Genomic DNA, 19842 nt, shown 5'->3' with positions numbered 1-19842 from the left:
TTCAGGATTCTTGCCCTCCTCCCCTCGATGATACCACTATTGAGTTACTGCTTTCTGCTCCTGCTCGCCATGCTCCCACCATCCAGATTCTTCCTCTTTCATGTCCATGTAAATGTTATTCACTCTTCAAGGCCCACTTCCTAATGTCTACTGATCTAAAACTTGAGCACATTAATTTTATTATTTTGGAAAAAGCAGAGGACTTTCCAAAAACTTTCCTAAAACTTGTTCAGGAAACTAGCCTAATCGTCTTAAGAACTATGGTTATGTCCAGCTCTAGCATTTTATCACCTACTATTATGATCTAAGTTTTGTCTTTGGCAAATGAACTATATACTACCTATCCTACCTCAGAGGACTGAGGTGATGCTCATATAAGAATGTAACTCACAAACTGTAAATCACTATCCAACTGAGGCATTAATGTGGCATATTTTCTCTTCATAAGTAGACAAGTTCTTTTGAGTGTAAGGATCATTTCTTTTTTGCAACTCCCCCAGTGATTCTTGATGTGCTATAATCACAGAAAGCATCCAGTATCTGTCAATTAATGAGAAACAGTATTATTTTTACTAAAGAAGAGGTCTTTTGGTCCGTTTTAGGAACTTTGTACACTCTATTATTAAATATAATTTAATTAACATATCCATTTACTGTTTTAAAAATTTAAAAATTTTAAAATTAAAATTCAAAATTTTTAAATTTTCAAAATTTTCTGATTTTTGAATGACATTTACAAACAAGTATTGTCTTTTTGCAGTCTTTTACAATCTAAATGTAATTTTACTGCTTATGCTAGACTTATTAGAAATATCAAAATTTTCTATTTGAAGTTTCTGATTTAAAAAAAAGCCCACTTATAAAACAAAACTGGAATTCTTCAACATTTTCGCATTAAAAATGAATACCTTTCCTTGTAAAATCTTTTATTTGATACATATGTGAAATTCAGGGAAGTACAAATCCTTTTTAATAACATGTACTCAGTCTTTGAGCTTATGGTGGATTTAGTATTGATGAAAATGTATTTTTACTATTTTTAAAATTTTTAATTTCAGTAGAGTTGACATACAATGTTACATTAGCGTCAGGTATACAACATAGTGACTTAACAAGTTTATACATTATGGGATGCTCACCGCAAGGACAGCTATCATCTGTTATCATGATACACTATTACAATAGCATTGACTATATTCCTTATGCTGTACCTTTTATTTGTGACTTATTCATTTCATAACTCGAAGCCTGGATCTCCCACTCCCCTTCACCCATTTTTTCCCATTCCTCCGTCCCTTCCCCTCTATAGGTCTGATTCTGCTTTTTGCTTATCCTTTTTTTTTCCCCCAGATTCCAAGTGAAGTCATATTTGTCTTTCTCAGTCTGACTTATTCTTATCAAAATATCTTCTAGATCCTTCCCATGTTGTTGCAAATGGCATGATTTCATCCTTTTTTATAGCCATGTAGTATTTCTGTGTGTGTATGTGTGTATGTGCATCACATCTTCCTTATTCATTCATCTGCCAATGGACGCTTAGGTCAGTTTCATATCTTGGTTGTTGTAAATAATGCTGAAATAAATATGAGGGTGTGTATATCTTTTTGAATTAGTGTTTTTATTTTTGGGTGAGATAAATGCCCAGTAGTGGATCACACAGTACTTCTATTTTTAATTTTTGAGGACCCTCCATACTGTTTCTACAGTGAATAGATGCACCAATTTATATTCTTACCGACAGTGTATGAGGGCTCCTTTTTCTCCACATCTTTGCCAACTGTTATTTCTTCTCTTTTCGATTTTAGCCATTCTGACAGGAGTAAGGTGATAGCTCATACTGGTTTTGATTTGCATTCCCTGATGAGTGATGTTGAGCATCTTTTCATGTGTCTGTTGGACATCTTTTTATTGCCTTTGGAAAAATGTGTATTCAGGTCCTCTGGCCATATTTTATTGGATTGTTTGGTTTTTTTTGAGAAAAATGTGTAACTTAAAAAAAATCAAGCTAAATCTGATTTTCGAATGGGCTAGAAGGCTATATCTGACATTCTATGACTTAACCACCACTTTTTAATCAATTATAAATGACAGATTTGTTTAATCTACACATTACTTTCTAATATATTTTACACAGAGAATCACAGTATTCATAAAGAATTTTGCTTAATAACTCAGTATCATAGTATGCACCTATAAAAGGAGAAAGGAACTCTTATTTATGGGGTCCCTGGGTGGCTCAGTGGGTTAAGCCTCTGCCTTCAGCTCAGGTCATGATCTTGGGGTCCTAGGGTGAGCCCTGCATTGGGCTCTCTGCTTCGCAGGGAACTTGTTTCCTCCTCTCTCCCTGTGCCTGCCTCTCTGCCTACTTGCGATCTCTCTCTGTCAAATAAATACATAAAATCTTTTTTTTAAAGAACTTATTTATTACTTACATTGTGTCAATTCCTATTCTTGTTACTTAATAGTTGATTCCTATTATTCCTGGATCCTGTATTTGCAAATGCCTACTCAGTTAAAATTTATTTGTAACCCTACAATCAATACTCTAGTGCTAAGTAAGGAAGTCAATCTGTGTAATTATGCATACACAGTTTACTACTAACTAGCTATCTCTCATGATCTATCATCCCTTTCTTCCTTCTTAGTAAGCTTTCTGACATGTGACCACCCAGAATGGTTTCCAAGTTTCCTTCAACCAGGTATTTTCATAGGACTGTATTCTAGTTAGTTGGAGATAGGTAGAAGTAGGTAATACAATTTCTCAAAATGTCCATGAAGGAAAGAGACATGCCTTTCTTCACCTTGCTTTCTGTTGGTAGGAATGTGATTACGACACTGAGTAGCCATCTTGGATCACAGGCGGAAGTGTTATCATGAGGATGGTGGAACAACTGGGTAGGAGGCTGGATAGCTAACACTGTGACAATAGCCCAAGCCCTGGACTGACAACCTCCAGACTTCTTTCATATGAGAGAAAGACAGACCTCTAGCTTAAGTTTCTGTTATTTTGAACTTGAAGTCACCTGCAGCTGAACCTACTTTAAACTGATAGAAAAAGTCACGTGCAAACACAGGGCTGTTGCTTAAGCAACAGAGCAGAAGTCTACTAGATAAGGCATCAACATGGGCGGTGGGTAAATGGGGTTGAAACCTACCCTACTCACTCTTTTCCAAGCTTACAGCCATGTTTTGTTTATCAAGAACCTGATATACCAGTGGCCCCATAGAAAAGTTAAAAAGTTTGTCTAGAATCAAAACTCTAGAGAAGCATTTTTCAAAATTTCATCTGCGTACTCCTGGAGCCATTGGAAATGATTTTAGGTAGTCTCCATTGATGTACTTCAAAAAAATATTACTTAGGGATGCCTGGGTATCTCAGTGGGTTAAGCGACTGCCTTTGGCTCAGGTCATGATCTCAGGGTTCTGGGATAGAGCCCCACATTGGGCTCCTTGCTCAGCAGGGAGGCTGCTTCTCCCTCTTCCACTCCCCCTGCTGTGTGTGCTCTCTCTTTCTGTGTCAGATAAATAAAATCTTTAAAAATCGTATTTAAGCGGCGCCTGGGTGGTTCAGTAGCTTAAACCTCTGCCTTTGGCTCAGGTCATGATCTCAGGGTCCTGGGATTGAGTCCCACATCTGGCTCTCTGCTCAGCAGGGTGCCTGCCCCCTCCCCCTCGCCTGCCTTTCTGCCTACTTGTGATCTCTGTCAAATAAATAAATAAAATCTTAAAAAAATCATATTTAATACTAAATTAAATGGGCTTGTATTTCATGATAGTTACCACTCCATTCTGCAAGTTCAGACCTCAGTGCTAAGAAGGGCAATGACCAAGGAAGGAGACTGCTGAGGGGCAGGAATGAAAGAGAACAAGCTCATCAAACATGTCATTAGGTGGTATTTTATGGTGGCTAGAGTACAAGTTCTGGAGCCAGACTGCCTGAGTTTAAATTCCGCTCTCTGTGACTAGCTGTATTTGGGCATGTTTCTTGACTTTACTGTGTGCCAGTTTTTTGTAACAGAACTAACACAAAAGGATGGTGTGAGGACTTAAAATAATTATTATAGTGCCTGACACATAATGTCCACTCAATAAACATAACAAACATAATAAAACACTCAATAAACACAAGATATTAGCACCATTCTGGTAATTATTTAGCAAAGAAACCCGAAACTAGCTATGCTTGGTTGTTTTTTTCCCCCCTGCCAGGAATTGTACATATGACCTTACTTTACTTTAGTTATCAGGAAACTAAGGCTTAGAAAAATTCAGTAACTTTCCCAAGGTTATGCAACTAATTCTAGCCGAGCCAGAATTCAAACTCAGATTGGATTCCAAAGCTATGGTTTTTAACAAAGATAATTAAGGACAAGGCCTGCAAGATTTCGCAAGCTTCCTCTTGTATCCTCTTTCCCCAGTCATAGAATGTAGCAGCAAACTTTTTCACACTATAAGGAGTGGAGGATGGGTAGACCAGAGACTGAGAACAAGAATTGGAAGCGTGGGAGAAGTCTTGGGAAGTGGCAACAATGATCAGCCTGAGCAGAAAATCTGGCTGAGGCCCTGGCAAAATGAGAGAGCATGGGAAGTTGACCAGATCTGAAAAATGTCTCTTGGTGATTTATATGGAGCAGTGGACTCTCAAGATAAGTTTCATTTGTATTTCTCAGTGCTTCTAAAATGCTGTTGCATCGTGAAACACAAAATGAACCCTATAATTCAACAATTTTATACTTTCTCAACAATCACTTATCCGATGGCTTTGATAAAGAAAGGATTTAGTCATCCAAATTATTTCTTTTTTAGAGTCCACGTCATACCTGTTAGGCAAGGAATCCGCCTTTATTGCAAAGATGTTATTTCAACAAAACTCTCAAACTGTTGCAAATCAGCTGCTTTGGTTTTGCCAGTTTGCAAAAAAAGTAGCTGAAAAGTAACTGAACCAGTTTCTTTTGAAACTAACTTTTATGACTGAAAAACTTCCTGCAAACATCAGTATCTTTCCCGAGATTACTTTGTAACATTAGGAGACGGGAACACAAGCGCAGGAATTGGGTGGTAAATTCGACTCCAGAGGTTATGGATTAATGAGTTATTCCGGGCACGTGTCTGGGGTTTGGTGAGAACGAACACTTGCTGGCGAACCTCCTCTCTGCTCTGATGCCCAGAGCTCTAACCCAGCCACTTTGGCTGCACGTGCTGGCTCGTGCGGAAGGCCCAGCATCTCCGTCCCGAGGGCGGTTGACTCACCCAGCCGCCCACGTGGCTTTGGGTGACCTCAGGAGGCTCTGGCGGAGGCCGGGCCACTGTTGCTCGCTCACCCGGGGCGGGTGGGCTGGGGCTGCAACGCTGCAACCCACCAAGGTGCTCTCTGCCAGCAGGAGGGCACCGCTGGCACTGCGTCTTCAGCCCCGCTCTAGTCCCAGGCAGCCGCCGCCTCCCGCCCAGGCCTACTTCCTGCCCAAAGCGCGAGGGCATCCCGCTCGGGCGGGTTTCCCGCTGCCTCCGCGCGCCGCGCGTCCTGTAGCCCGCGAGCCGCACAGAAGGAAGCCACTGAAGCGTCCCTGGAAGGTGGCGCTCGCAGCCGCACAGGCGCACTCCCTCCCCGGCGCATGCGTCCAGGGGCCGCCTCGCGGTCCCCGTCTCCGGTGACGTGGCGATGCGCAGGCGGAGCCAAGGTCGGTAGCTGGCGGGCGCGCGGGTGGGGGAGGAAGAGCGAGGTGAGGAGGGACGTCAGAGTGGAGAGCGGAAGGTCAGGGAGGCTCGGAGCGGAAGTGAGACTAGGGAGTCTGTCCGCCATTGTGGACCCGAGGAGCGAAGAGCGAGAGGGGGAAGAGGCGCCTGCACGCCGAAAAGAAGGGCCCTTTCCACGGACCCCCGAGCGCGAGGCCCTCTTTCTGGCTTCAGAGCGAGCGGCGGCAGCGGCGGCGCCTGGATCAGTCACTCGGCGGAGGGCGGCAGCCAACTGCTGTGAGTGCACGGGGAGAGGCCCAAGCGGCGGCGGCGGCGGCGGCGGCGGCGGCAGCGGCAGCAGCTCTCGGGTTGCGGTGAAGAATGTCAGCCACTAGCGTGGATCAGGTGAGGGAGCAGAGGCCTCAGGCTCGGTGAAGGCCCGAGCCCTGGAGCTCCACCCTCGCGTGGGGCTTCGGCTCCTCCCCGTCGCCGCCGCTGCCGGCCCCATAACGGTGCCTTGGGCGCAAGTTGCTGCGGTCCTGCCGCCCGGGTCGGGGCGTGCGCCCTGCCCCGGAGCCTGCGGCCGAGACGGGAGGCCGCGGAGCTGCGGTGGGTGGGGGAAGGACCGCTCCTAGGGGCCTTAGGGCACATCTGAGGGCGGCAGACGTGGGGCTGAGACCAGGCGAGCTCTGGGAGACGGTTTTCGAGTGGCGGGTAGGAGGTTTGAAGACTGGGGGTGGTTGGGAAATTGGAGGCTATGGAGGATGTGGTGGGTTTTACTCCTACGCGGATTGTTGAAAATAACTTGTCTTTGATAATGTCTTTGATTAACACACTTTCTCCCCCCCCTCTTTTTTTCCCCTTTTCATTACCACACCTTTCGTCTTGCTGCGCAGAGACCTAAAGGGCAAGGAAATAAAGGTGAGTTTGAATATTTTTATCTTATTTCCTAATGTTCGTCTGATGTCACTTTTAAACTTTGCCAGGGTCTTTTTGTTTGATTTTGCTCCAGGTTTTTTGTTGTTGTTGTTTGTTTTGAAATGTATGTTTAGAGAAATATTCATCACGGCCAAAGCAGTCAAATGCTATCCAAAACTTCGGTAGTTCTTGCTTTGAAGCCACTTTTATAGAAACCACAGTGGTCCAAAAAACAGTTTTCTTAGTTGTATTTCAGTTAAGGAGGTATTACGAATGTGGGGACATTTCTTTAATTTTGCAATTTATCTGTATTATGTAACTACTACCACAAAAATTTCTCCAATTGCGTACATATTAAGTGGATATTATGTTAGAAAATGCAACTCAAGTTGTATTTCATGTCACACTAGTGAAAAACTGTACTGTTAACCACTGGTTCTAGTGAAGACAGTTATAATGAGGCAGTAATATGAGAGAGATCAAAACTGAACAGGCATGTCATCTTGCTGTGTAGCCCTGATTGCAAGGTGTGACTCAATCTGGTATTTTAGAAAGGGCTGGAAGAGAAAAAAATCTGTGAGGTTTCTGCTCTGGCTGTATGATTTACTCTTCAGTTTAAAAAAAAAAAAACAAACAAAAAAACATAAACCATTGAAAGTGAAGCATTTTTAAAAAATAAGTGTATTTTGTGTCTATTAGTATGGAACAATACAGTCAACTGACTGAAACATGACATTAATCATGTGACATTAGTAAGTATAGAACAATAACTGCTTTCTTGGGATAGTGCCAGTTAACATTACAGTGAATTATATATTTATAACATTTTGTAATAGGGCTTGAAATTAGACCAAATTGAATTATGCTTCCTGTTTTTTTTATTTCAGTTAGTAAAGTATAACCTAGAAAATAAGATGTGCAATAGCTTTTTAGATGTAAGTCCAAGGTTTTTATTGGTGCTCTTTATATTCTTAGGGTTTTTATTTGCCTTTGCAAATTTGAAAAGAGTAGGTTCTGACAACTCAACTCAGTTAATTTTCTTTGAGTTGTAGTACAGTTTGAGAATTTGCACATTCCAGATAAATGGCACTGTATCAATGTAGCATAAATTTACTGCTTTATTTTGATTAAAGATGTATTTTGGAGGAGTATACAGAGTTAAAAGTTTAATTTTAGAATTATTTTCTGTTGTAAGCATATGCCTCAGAATTTGATATTGTTTGTTTTAAATGTTTTACAATATTTATTTGTAAATTTGAAAAGAATGATCCATTAATTTTTTTTTTTTGCTAGTCTGCTCATGAGGAAGTGTATAGACCTGGAGATATATGAAATCTGTGGTCATTATTGCCTAGCATAAATTATTTTATCCTAGATCTGTGGGGAGGTGGCACTTTGCAAGGCTATTTGAAATACTAAGTGTTTTGTGTTACCTGCTTTAAGGTAAGTATGCAAGTTCAATGAAGTACTTACTTGTTTGACAAAATAAAGTAAAGCATCTAGAGCATTGTAAGCCATTACTCAATTACTGTAAGTTTGATTGCAATATAGTCATTTCACTTAGGTATGTCCTACTGATATCTCTGGTATAAATTATCTATGATAATAATTGCATATTGACATTTACAAGTAAGTATTTTTTGGTTGTTAAAATAATTTTGATCCATCAGTATAATCTCTTTTAGGTGTATCTATACACACACAAAGTATTTATTTGGATAGCTCTCTTTTCCAAAAAATTTTCTTTCTTTCACCCTTATTGTTCCATTCATAGTTTATCCAGGGGTAGAATGTTGGCCTGGGATTCCTAGGAGACCTGTGTTCTAATACTTCTGTGGCTACTGACTTGCCCAGTGAGCTTGAACACATTGCACCTTTTGGTCAGAATTTCCTCTCTATCTCCAAAATAAAAGTGATAATTCTAGCTGTAAATCGTATTGTATATTATGAGGAATTACAATTACAGTAGTCCATTGCTCTAGTTGCCGTTTTATTTGGTGGATTTATTTTCACCTTCCTCACCTCATGTATTTTTAAGATGCAGGGAGACTGTTGCCTAAGACATGGCAGAAGGGAAAAACTCTACCGGCCTGAGTATTGGTAATCATTTAAGATGCTTTAAAATGGTAGATGCTGCAAGTGCACAAATACACATATACATCACTTGTATTTTTATGCCCCTGCAGGGAGAATTACAAGGCGAAGGCAGCACCTCCAGTGAACTGATACAAGTAGCTATGTGTGTGTTTGAGAAAAACTACTGTGCCTTAGCTGACTTGGTTTTCAAGCTAGTAAAATTGTTTTACAGTTACTCTGTTTACTTTTGTGAAGCAGAAAGCAAAGTTATATTTTTTGAACTACAGCATGAGTATTCTAAGAATATGAGTATTAAACTTGAATTCAACTTCTCAAACATGAAAAATACATGTTGCTGAGGAGTTGTCAGAGTTCTGAAACTGTAATCCTTTTCAGATGACTTAATTTTAGAAATGCTGTTTTTCTTCTCTGAATTATCTTCATTTGACACTGTGAGCCCGACACCTGTCTTAGTTTCTTTGATTTTTCTAAGATTTTTTCTGTATATCCTTAAGGATTTAAGTTCACTAACAGAGCTAAAATTTGAAAGGAATTCTATATCTCTTTGTAAGGCAAAAATGCTATCATAGTATAAGTAATAATTCTAGGCCTACTTTTTGTAAGTTTGAGTTCTTTTTAGTTAATACATTTTCCTTAATTAGAACTCTGTTATCCTTGGCTAGGGTAGTACTGAAGGATAGTAGAAATTTAAGGATAACTCACTATTAGTCTGTAATTTATTTATTTATTTATATTGGTTCATAATTTGAAACTGATTTTATATCACTTATATTTATTAATAACCAGAATTTTTGTTGCCAGAATATAAGGGTACCTCTCCTTTCCCTGCAGGCACCATAGATAAAAGTGTCAGATCCTGTACTCCTAGCAGCCTTACTGCCAGCTTCCTCCTGGTGCCTTAAGTGTATAAATAGACAAATACATGGAAAGGAGTTTATCTTTTCCCTCCTCTCTTCCCCTATCCCTTCCCAACAGAGAGACAGAATTATTTGGTAAAACTGCAGTTTAAAAGAACTAGGTTGAATTTGGCTGTATTTAGTGTTTCAGAAAAGTGGTGGAAAATGTAGTGTTTGGGCAGTATTCTTTTGTATCCTCTCCCCACAGTCCCTCAGGAAATAATTGCAAAGCACTTTATTGTCATTTTAGGCTTCATTTTATTATTAATCCTCAAAACATTCCTATAAGGAGATAGAGGGTATATGGTATTGTCGCTGTTTTTGTAGGTGGGAAAACATGATGCACAGATCTGTTGACTTTCCTAACTTGATGTAGTCAGGACCAGAGCAAAGAATCACCTGGCTCCTAAGGCCCATGTTCTATCTTGATTTGACTCTGCTTCATAGAGCAGAGGAAACAGGCGAAGAATCATGTAAGTCATCTGTTCTTTTTTCCCTGAAGAACTTGTACAGACTATGGAACTGGCTTGGATATCTTTGCTATTTAATGGCTTTCAGTCTCCAAGACATTAGATTGTCATTAAGTAATGTTCAAAAACTGCAGTCTTTAAAGACAGTTGAATTTCTTAAGGAAAGGTATGCTTCTGAAACTCAAGGGCTAGCTTCTTATTCAGATTCTAATTTAATGCAAATTGCTTGTCAGTATTCATGAAATACTTTTAATTAAATATTTTTTCCTTAGATTGACATACTCCTTGAATAATCTTTTATAACTTTTAGACATATTTATGCCTCATTTATGCACAGACTGTAGACTGTATATTTACTTAGTGCATGAGAATATTTTGTTCTTAGTCTCAGCATCTTAGAAAGAATAGAACAGAGGAAATGAGTAAGAATAGCACCATAATATAGAGTTAGGTAGATTTTAAGTGAGTACTTGTTTAATATATTTATTAGCAGCATGGGCTAAATTTCTGAGAATTAATGAATGCAAGAAATAGTTGTAATTTTGAAATGAGTAACTATTTCAGATAACAACATGTATTAGTGTCATAGTCCAATGGTGTAGTGAGGAATCCCCCCCCCCCCGCCCCGCATGGTAATAGACCATGCATAACCGCCTTTGATAAAGGGGTTAGAATCTCTTGGACTGAAATGATTAGTCCACCAGAAATAACCTAAAGTACCCCCCTTCTTTATTTTTGTTTCTAGTGGCTGTTAACGTATTTAAATTCTAGGGAGCACATTTAGCTTAACCCTGGTTCTTGCAGTCCTTACCAAATACAGTTAAACCACCTCAGAGGAGCCAAGATCAAGGTGACCTTCATGTTGCTCTTGTGATTTGAGGGCAATGTAGTATCATGAGAGGTCTACTTTGAAGGCTTCACAGAGTGGTATTTCTTTGACTGATCATTGCTACTCAGTGGGTGGCAAAGAATGAAGGGATTTTTATCTGTCTCTGCTCCCATGCCACTGTCAGCTTGTAATACTACATTTTTGGTGATCAAAACTCTTGGAAGATTAGGGAAAATAAAAATGTAATGATACTGTAGAGGAACACACAACTTAAATCCATTGCCCCCAGCCTTAATTTTTAATAACTTTGTAACACTGTATTTTTAAGCAGTGAATTTTCAGATTCTGAAAGGTTTTGTTGTTGTTGTTTTTAAGGGATTAGTCAATATCCATAAGGAACTTTTAGCTTTTTTCATCTCACATGTGTTTCAAAAGTAGAATCGTGTATTTAGACAGTGTCAGCATATCAGGTTCTAGCCTTGGAAAACTTTGGTTTATGTGGTCCTAAAGTAATTTTTAGTCCTTTTTGGATCTTGTAATATTTTATGTAATAAAATAGTCAAGATTATTGAATACTGTCTTTGAATCGACAGATGAACTGAGGTGGGTACTGTTAATAATCTCCTTGAACAGAGAAGTAGAGTAGAGAGGCTAAGTCACTAACTAGAGATACGCTTCTCAGTGTTAGACTTGGGATTCAAACACAAGACTTTATTTCTAGCCTGTACTCAAAAGCACTCAAATACCATTCAGAGAGTAACAACTTTATAAAGCATTTTTGGAAATGATCTCTGAACAAACACAGCATTATAAATTATTCTCTGGTTTTCTTATGTGTTGGAAGAATAATCATGGTTATCTTTAGTGTCTTTGTACTTTAAAGAAAGCTTTCATAATTTTTTGGTTTAGAACTAAAGGCCTTTTTATTTAGATTATTTATGATTTATTCATTGTGATAACTGCTTCGATAAATTTTAGCCACTTTCTTAAATTTGAAAACATTTAAGACATTTACTCTAACTTAAGTTACCAAGGAAAGTTATTTCATCCTTTATTTACCTTTCTTGTACTAAATTATATAGAGATTTAACAGAGGTAGAGAACATTGTTCAGCAATCAGTTATCCACAACACTATTTCAGGTGGTTATTTTAGATTCAAATATAGTATCAGGGAACCCTTCCAAGAATTTAACTGCTTGCTACAATGTTGAAATTGAGATTATTTACGTTATGTTTTTGGTAATGGGAAGTGTGTATATAGTTTATATTTATGTAATCTTGGGTATATACAAGATTTGTAAGTTTTTGTTTGCACATAAATATTTGTACCTAAATTGAGCTAAAATTTTTAAGAGGATTTTTTTTTTTTTTTTTAAACAAAAGGAACAACTCAGGATAACTTTTTCTGAGTTGGTCAAAATATACTGAAAATGTTAGGTTATTCTGTCAGTTTCATAAAGATAATTACCACACATCTAATATAAACATATTTTTTAGTTTCAGTACAAAACGGTTCGATTCATCAAAAAGATGCTGTAAATGATGATGATTTTGAGCCATACTTAAGTAGCCAGACAAATCAGGTAAGTCTGACAGTCCCATATTTAGGGAATTAAATTTACCTTAGTATTAATGGATTTTTCAGATAGATACTTTAATTGAATGAGGCTAACCATAACATGTATTAATCTAGTGTGCCTGCATAATGAATAACAGTTGCAGGTTTGTGGTACAGGAGAATTCTTTAGAAATTCTAGGTGGCTGAAATTAGATTGTGAAATTAAAGATTTGAAGATGGACATTATTTGTGTATGGTATGGTTGGACTTCTTTTTTTGAACTTTGAAAGAATTTAACCTTTTAGTTTAATGTTGCTGCCATATCTTCATAGCTAAAGCAAATTATCAGGTTTAATTAGCTATGCATTTATGGGAAAGAACTAGTTATAACTTGAATTTTGGTTAAATGTAGTGTTTTCTCTTTTATAAGTATTCCAATTTGAATTTCATTGATAATTAAAGTTAATACAACATAGGGAATAGAAGATTTATAAACACATTTGCCTTCTGTATTGTAGGCTTGGAAAATTTCACCAAATCAAACTGGTACTTTTGAGGTTCTTTTGTGTTTGGATTTTTAACAGATAATTGTGTGAGTTTGTGTACAGGTATAATTTAGATTTAAGAATTGAAAAACGAAAGAGAATTCTTTGATCTCTTTGGTCTCTATATGCCATTTCTGCATTCGTTTGTTAATATAAATTTAAAAAATAAACTTTCATCATTAACCAGTTTCTTGGAAAAGAATATTCTATAATAAATAAAACTGCTTTTTTTTTTGCTTAAAAAAAAAGGTATATGAAAAATGTACCATGAAATCTTACCTTCTAGATATTTTTTAAACTGAAAGAACAAGAAACCAGATATCATTGCAGGCCTTTAGAGTTGTAGGGAAAGTTTGAAAAGTAGTTCCCAATTTGTGGTATGTAGGATTGTTTTTAGGAGTGTAGAGAGCCTGATTATGTTCAAACTGATCTACCCCTTGGTCATTTCTCCTTAACCACCCCCTTCTATCTGTTGATCTACATTCCTAGCTTGTGTTGGGAGGGAATAAATAAATGAGAAAGAATAAAAATGGGTGATAAAATCTATGAATGTTTGGCTGCTCATAAAAGAATGAAAAAATTCATTTCATACTTACATAATCTAACTTTATGATCTTTCCACTTAAAGGTTGTGAAATAACGTATAACTAGAAAATAGGAAGATCATTGTTTTGAATTGCAGTGCCAGTTTTAAAAGAAATGTTCAGTATTCTATTACTTGGGCCCACACAGTAATCTCAGTTAACATCTCTTATGGCAGTGTTTCTTTTTGTTTAGAAATTCTGATATTATGAAGTGTGTAGTAGATACTGTCTCAAAAAGGTCTTCATGATCAGATAAGTTTGGGAAATTGTTTTAAATATTAAGTAATAGAATTTTTTTGCTACTTGATTTCATACGTTATGTGTTATAATGTAAGATGATTTTCTAAGACAAGGATATAGTTGTGAAGATCCTCTTGACTTATTTGTTCAACCCCTGTCTTCAGGGAATTTTCATGGAATATAAATGTTTGAGAATTGTAACCAGTAAGAATCCTTTTGTTTTACTTGGTAACAAATATTATATAATACATTTGTCAGAGGGGCTTAGAAGATTTTTTTGTTGTTGTTGTTTGGCATTCTACAGAGGTGGTTCAGGCCTGCCTAGGGAAAACTAGGGGAGGGTACTCTTGATCCCTCTTCTGCAGGAATCAGAGCTGTCCTCTGCTTTATCTGTTTTATATATTGGAATTCTGCATAAGATTGCACTTGTAAATAAAACTTTGAAAGTGTCAGAAAACTATTATTTTTTTAACTGTGGAAGAGATTTATTTAGTGAACCCAGTTTTTAAATTATCACACTAAAGTTTCCTTATGTTGGGACAAAAAAAATCTGTAAAAGATTTGTTTTAATGTGATGTTTAAAAAGAAAATCTTAATACTTTCTATTAATTGTTTTTTTCTGGTATTTGTATATTCATGTGCTATTTAAAGAGAAGTTTTAAAATTTGATACCACTAAGGCTGTTCTGTCCTCCCTCTCCTTGTCAGTACTAAGGAATAGATTTTTAGCAATTAGCTTTCTATAATACTAAAAATAATATCTGTAACCAGGACACATACTTACCTTTGAAAGAGTCCTCATGCTATAGCTTGTTGGAAACTGGGTTTATTGGAGAGAAAAATGGAAAATTACTTGAAATCTTAGAGATGATTTGTATGAGAATTTAAGTTACCATAATAACACCTAGGTAAAGGAGAAAATTTTAAAAAATTGACCCTTTAAAGCAGGTCAGTGAAAATTAAAAATTATTGGTGAAATATCTCAAGTAATTACTTACATATTAAAATTACACAAGCATTTATAGTTCCTTGTTCTGATCTAGCTGAAATGTTTAATTAAAAAATTTTCAACTAAATGTATAATATGTCTTTAAAATTAAACTCCATCTGATTTTCATATTATGAATAAGAAAAACGAATCTTTTGTCTGGAAAAGTGTTTCAGTTTTTAGCTAATGATTCAAATTGTTTTGTATTCTTAGATCTAATTCAGATCAAATCCAGGGATACTTTAAAACAGGTTGTTGGCCTTTTGTGGTAGTGTATTCTAGTGCTCAGTTTCTTAAAGCAGATAACTTTTGTAATCACTTGAAAAGTAAATGTTTATCCTTCGGGTCTTAAATTTAGTTCTCTAAAGTTCCTCAGAATAATCAGATAATTAAGTTGATTGGAAAGTTCAGGTTTAAATAGTACTGTTAAAGATACCATGTAATTTGTGCATATAAATTTGAACAACAACTTGGAAAAATTAAGTTTGAGTTTGTCGTCTATATGGGGAAATAATTCCTAGTCATGTTTGTCAGAGAAGTGGAATAGAGAACAAAGAAAGGAATAATATTTTGATTTTTGTTATTTATTGTCCCGGCCATCACTGCCCTTAGTTAAGGGTTTCATTTTTTTCGGCCTGTTGGAGTGATTTTCTAAGTAGTAATTCTGTTCTGTCACTCAGCAATCTTCTTAAAATCCAAGTCTGTGCCACCGTCATGTTAAAGAGTTACCACAACTTCACAAGAGTGGATGCATTTGTTATATGAGGGTCCTTAAAATTGCTCCATTTCCCTCCCTGCCTTGTCTTTGGTCAGCTTTCTCCAGTTTGTAAGGGAATAGGACTCACTATTTTCTAGGAATATAAATATTTTCCAAATATTTTTCTTTCATGATCTCACTTTTTGTATTTGTATTTATGATCTGTATACACACAGACTCCTGTATCTATCCCTTGATGAAGACTCTTTAGATTCCTCCCGTTATCTGCTTACCTGCTTTTTGTTCTAGAATGCTTGTTTTGCTTTGTTTGTACTTCCATTACAGTACCTATCAAATTGTAGGGGATATGTGTCTTCCCCACTAGACCTGGGAAGTGTTCCAGGTCAGAGTCCATGTTCTTCATCTTTTTGTCTCCAGTGACTGGCACTGTATCTGGCACATAGTAGGCATTTATTAAGCATTGAATAATGAATTGGGATATCTGCTAGAATTAGGGAACAAAGAATTACAGTTGATGAAATATTTAGGTTAACTGGGTACCATGTATAATACATTTTTTGGTGACATCCTTGTGATTAGATATGTGTTGAGTATACTTTGTGAAAAGTACAATAATTTTTTTTTTAAGTTTTAGAAGAAAATACACATAAGCATTAAAAATATTCTAAACCTCACTTTAATTCAGAAGTGAGTTCTGGAGTTTGAAGTTTTCATGTCCTTAATGGAGAACAGTTTTTGTTTTTCTCTGTACAAAAGTGCTTTTATTGGTGAATTATGCCTTTTCCTTTATAATTGAACTTCTGGGATATTTATAGTGTCTCCTTTCTTGGAAAGAAAGTAAAAATGGATCTTAACTTTCTTTGTGAAAGACTAACTATGGTTGAGTTGTATTAGAATGTCTCAAGTCAGAGCAGTAATCCTGAACTTCTTGTTCAAGTTTTGAGATATTAGAGCAACAATCTATATCATAAGGCTAAGAAATAATTATGTGATATTAAAATTTTGAGGAAGATCTTTTTTTGTTTGTTTGTTTTGTATTTCAGTTTTCAAATTAAAAAAAAAAAAAGGATGCCTGGGTGTTTCAGTCAATTAAACATCTGCCTAACGCACAGGTCACGATCCTAAGGTTCTGGGATTGAGTTCCACATAGGGATTCCTGCTCAGCGGGGAGTCTGCTTCTCCCTCAGTCTGCCACCCTCCCTGCTTGTGCACGTACACCCTCACTCGCTCTCTCTCTCTCTATCTCTCTGACAAATAAAAACAAAACAAAACAAAACAAAAAAACCCTAAAGGTAAAAGGCCTTACTCCTACACTTCCATGTAGCACTTTGTAGTTAGCACAGTAGATTTTTAAAAGTCTTTACAGTTGGTAAGACCAGCAGGTATTATCCCTATTTTAACCAACAGATTCAGGGTTAGAGAAATTACATGATCTGATTAGATCACTGACATAGAAAGTAAAAGATTAAAGAACTGAGTCCATATCCTGGACTACTACATCACACTGAGAGTTTATACTCTTTAAGATCTGGAGTAAGTCTGAAATTATATCATGTGTTTGGTTATTAATTTACATTTTAAAGGGGCAAGTTAAGTTGTATTAAATATAACGATTGTTGATTGAATATTTAATGGCAGTGTATCTTTATTTTCTTTTACTTGGCTGCTTTCATATAGCTGATAAGTACCTGGGATGGAATTGAAGTTTAGGTACCTCATGGCTTCACTTCAACCTTGTGTTAAATGCCCTACCCAGATTGTGTTTCTAAGTTTGCACTGTAGGTAAAGGGTTTGTGGATCTGTTGTTACGAGTATGTTTCATTATATTCAGTGATTTTTGAAATCAATTCATAGACTTATATAAATTGATGTTATTTTTTCCCTTCCAAATAGTTCTTTGACTGTGAGGGAAACATCAAACATTTCACATCATTTGGTTTAAAGTTTGCATATCTTTAAGAATATAGTAAAATTTCACTATAGTTGACCAGTTTCCAAGTTAAGAGTAGACTATTAAAGCAGTTATTTGAACATAAACTGTTACATTGATTATGTCTCATTATCACTGGGTTTGAAGTAAAAGTGAAAGTAAGTTTTCAGTTGTTATTTTCCATCATCAGTAAGTGGAACTTTTGTTCCTCTTCACTACCAAGGTAGATTCCTCCGATTGATATTCCACATAGCTAGCAGAAATTAACAGAACATATTTTTAAATATTTCCAGTTACAGTTGAAGCTCTACTAACTCATAATGTGTTGACCATATTTTACTTTGAAACTGGAAATTTCCTGTAGCTTTGTTCTTACTGGAACCCAAAATGAAGCCTTGCCTTTAGAAACTGGTTAAGTACTTTGATGGAGCTAAGAAAAAAAACATCTCATTCAGCTGAAACTACTGAAAAAACTGGAAAAGTAAATGGTTAGTGTTGTTTGATAAACTGCAGAAAGCTAGCCACTTACCCAGGATACTCCAGAAATAACGGTGGTCGCAGTAACACTGGACAGCTCTGTAGTAAGACAGGGAGAGCAGTGTACATCTGCTTATTATAGCCAGAGCTATCTGTTTGATAGTAGTTGTGACTAATGGAACACATTTTAAGTAACTTAAACTTAAATTATTTTGGTAAGAATCAATAATTTACACATGAAGTAGTAAAAATTATGATTTAAAAAAATACTTGATAAGATATCTAATAAAAGTCATCATACCCAAGAGTTTGGGCCTGGTCCAGCCCTATAGGTCACAGAGTTGGCAGAATTTGTTTTCCCATTCCCCAGAGAATATGGGCTTTCTTCTTTTAGGAATTAGTACAGATTAGATAATCAGTTAAAACAGAGTGGATAAACTGTAGTCCAGTTTGTGCCCTGTTTTCTTTTAAAAAAAAAAAAAACCCTAAGCTCGAAGTTTTTTAAAGGGTTGTTTAAAAAAGAAAAAAGAAAAAAAAAAGACTGAGTGACAGCAACTAGATATTATTTGTCTTGCAAAGATTGAAATATTTACTCTTTGACTTTTAGTTTGCTAGTGTATGAATTATTATGGAGGTAGATAAATTAGGAACTTGGAAGGTAACTGCAAAATTCAACATTTGTGATGGTGAAATAACAATATTCGGTGTAAGTTAGGAGTGTAATTTTTGCAAAAACTTGATTATGAGGCATGAACTTTAAAAACTTTCTACCTCTGGGTGCCTGAGTGGCTCATTTGGGTCTCATGTCAGACTCCCAGCTTAGTGGGGAGTCTGCTTCTCCTCCTCATTTTCCTTCTGCCTCTCTTGCTTGTGCTCTGTCTGTCTCTCTCTCAGATAAATAAATAAATAAATAAAAATAAAGCTGTCTGATTTTCCACTCTCACATCCAGGTAAGGACGTACTGAAGTCCAGATTTCAGTGCCAGCATTCTAAGTTGAAAGTTTGAAACCGATTACCTCCCTATTCAGCACAGCTCTCTTGCTCTTCCCCTGTTCACTTCCCTATGTTTTGTGTCTCTAACTGTAGGTGTTCTTTTAGAATGAATGAATCGGTATTTTTCACAATGTAGGCATTCAGTAAGTATTTGTTTGATACAAATAATAAAGTAATATGAGGATCTTTTTAGCAACTTCAAGAAAAAGATAATTTAAAAAATATGTTAATAATGAGCACCTGGGTGGCTCAGTTGGTTAAGCATCTGCCTTCAGCTTGGGTCGTGATCTCAGTCAGGGTCCTGGGATCAAGTTCTGCATCAGCTTCTCTGCTCCGTGGGGAGTCTGCTTCTCCGAGCTCTCCCTCTGCCCCTTCTGCTGTGTGCTGTCTGGCGTGCGCTCTCTCAAATGAATAAAATCTTTAAAAAAATATGTCGATCTATTATATATGTTATACTGGCTGACCTATTCATTTTTATTAAGTCTTAAGAGTTTTATATCACAGAGACCTTCTTGTCAGTCTGAAGCCCTATGAGTACTTTTATTTTCAGCAGATAATTTAGTGATCAGATTATACACGTGTGTGAGAGAGGGTGAGTGAGTGAGTGTGTGTGTGTGTGTGTGTGTGTGTGAGAACTTCATGGGTAGTAAAGTTTAGTCATTACTAATTTCTTCAAGATTTTTTTCTTTGAAAACCATTGCTGGTGATTGTGAGCTTTCCTCAGGCTTCTCTTGTATTAAATATGGCAGTTAGTATTTCAGTGTTGGTCTGTGTGATGATGCTAGTACTATTGTGGTTCCAAAAATGTTCATCGATTTCCTTCATACTAATATTGTGAGCATTCTTTGAATATATTTTTAAATGTAGTTAGTAATTATGTAATACAGTTAAAGAATATATTCGGTCAAATTAGTAAACAGTAACAC

The 19842-nt window shown here is 36.7% G+C and overlaps 1 protein-coding gene across 4 annotated transcripts in view; it reads left to right on the top strand.

Annotated features, from left to right (window-relative positions):
- The first annotated feature begins 5835 nt into the window (after window positions 1-5835).
- The window catches only part of YTHDF3 (YTH N6-methyladenosine RNA binding protein F3), a 39227-nt gene continuing 25220 nt past the window's right edge, over window positions 5836-19842 (top strand). Inside the window, exons 1-4 of one of the 4 annotated variants that reach the window (XM_059166352.1) lie at window positions 5961-6078; window positions 6570-6594; window positions 9912-10057; window positions 12382-12467. In XM_059166352.1, coding sequence (XP_059022335.1) covers window positions 10000-10057; window positions 12382-12467 — 144 coding nt within the window. In that variant the 5' untranslated portion in view covers window positions 5961-6078; window positions 6570-6594; window positions 9912-9999. Of the gene's footprint in view, window positions 6079-6569; window positions 6595-9911; window positions 10058-12381; window positions 12468-19842 lie in introns of all 4 variants that reach the window. The other 3 variants (XM_059166355.1, XM_059166353.1, XM_059166354.1) reach the window with 3 other exon arrangements.

Source organism: Mustela lutreola, chromosome 3 (assembly GCF_030435805.1).
Source record: "Mustela lutreola isolate mMusLut2 chromosome 3, mMusLut2.pri, whole genome shotgun sequence".
In the NCBI taxonomy this organism is placed as follows: domain Eukaryota; kingdom Metazoa; phylum Chordata; class Mammalia; order Carnivora; family Mustelidae; genus Mustela; species Mustela lutreola.
Note: the sequence above shows the minus strand (reverse complement) of the source record. Positions and strands in the feature narration are given on the sequence as shown.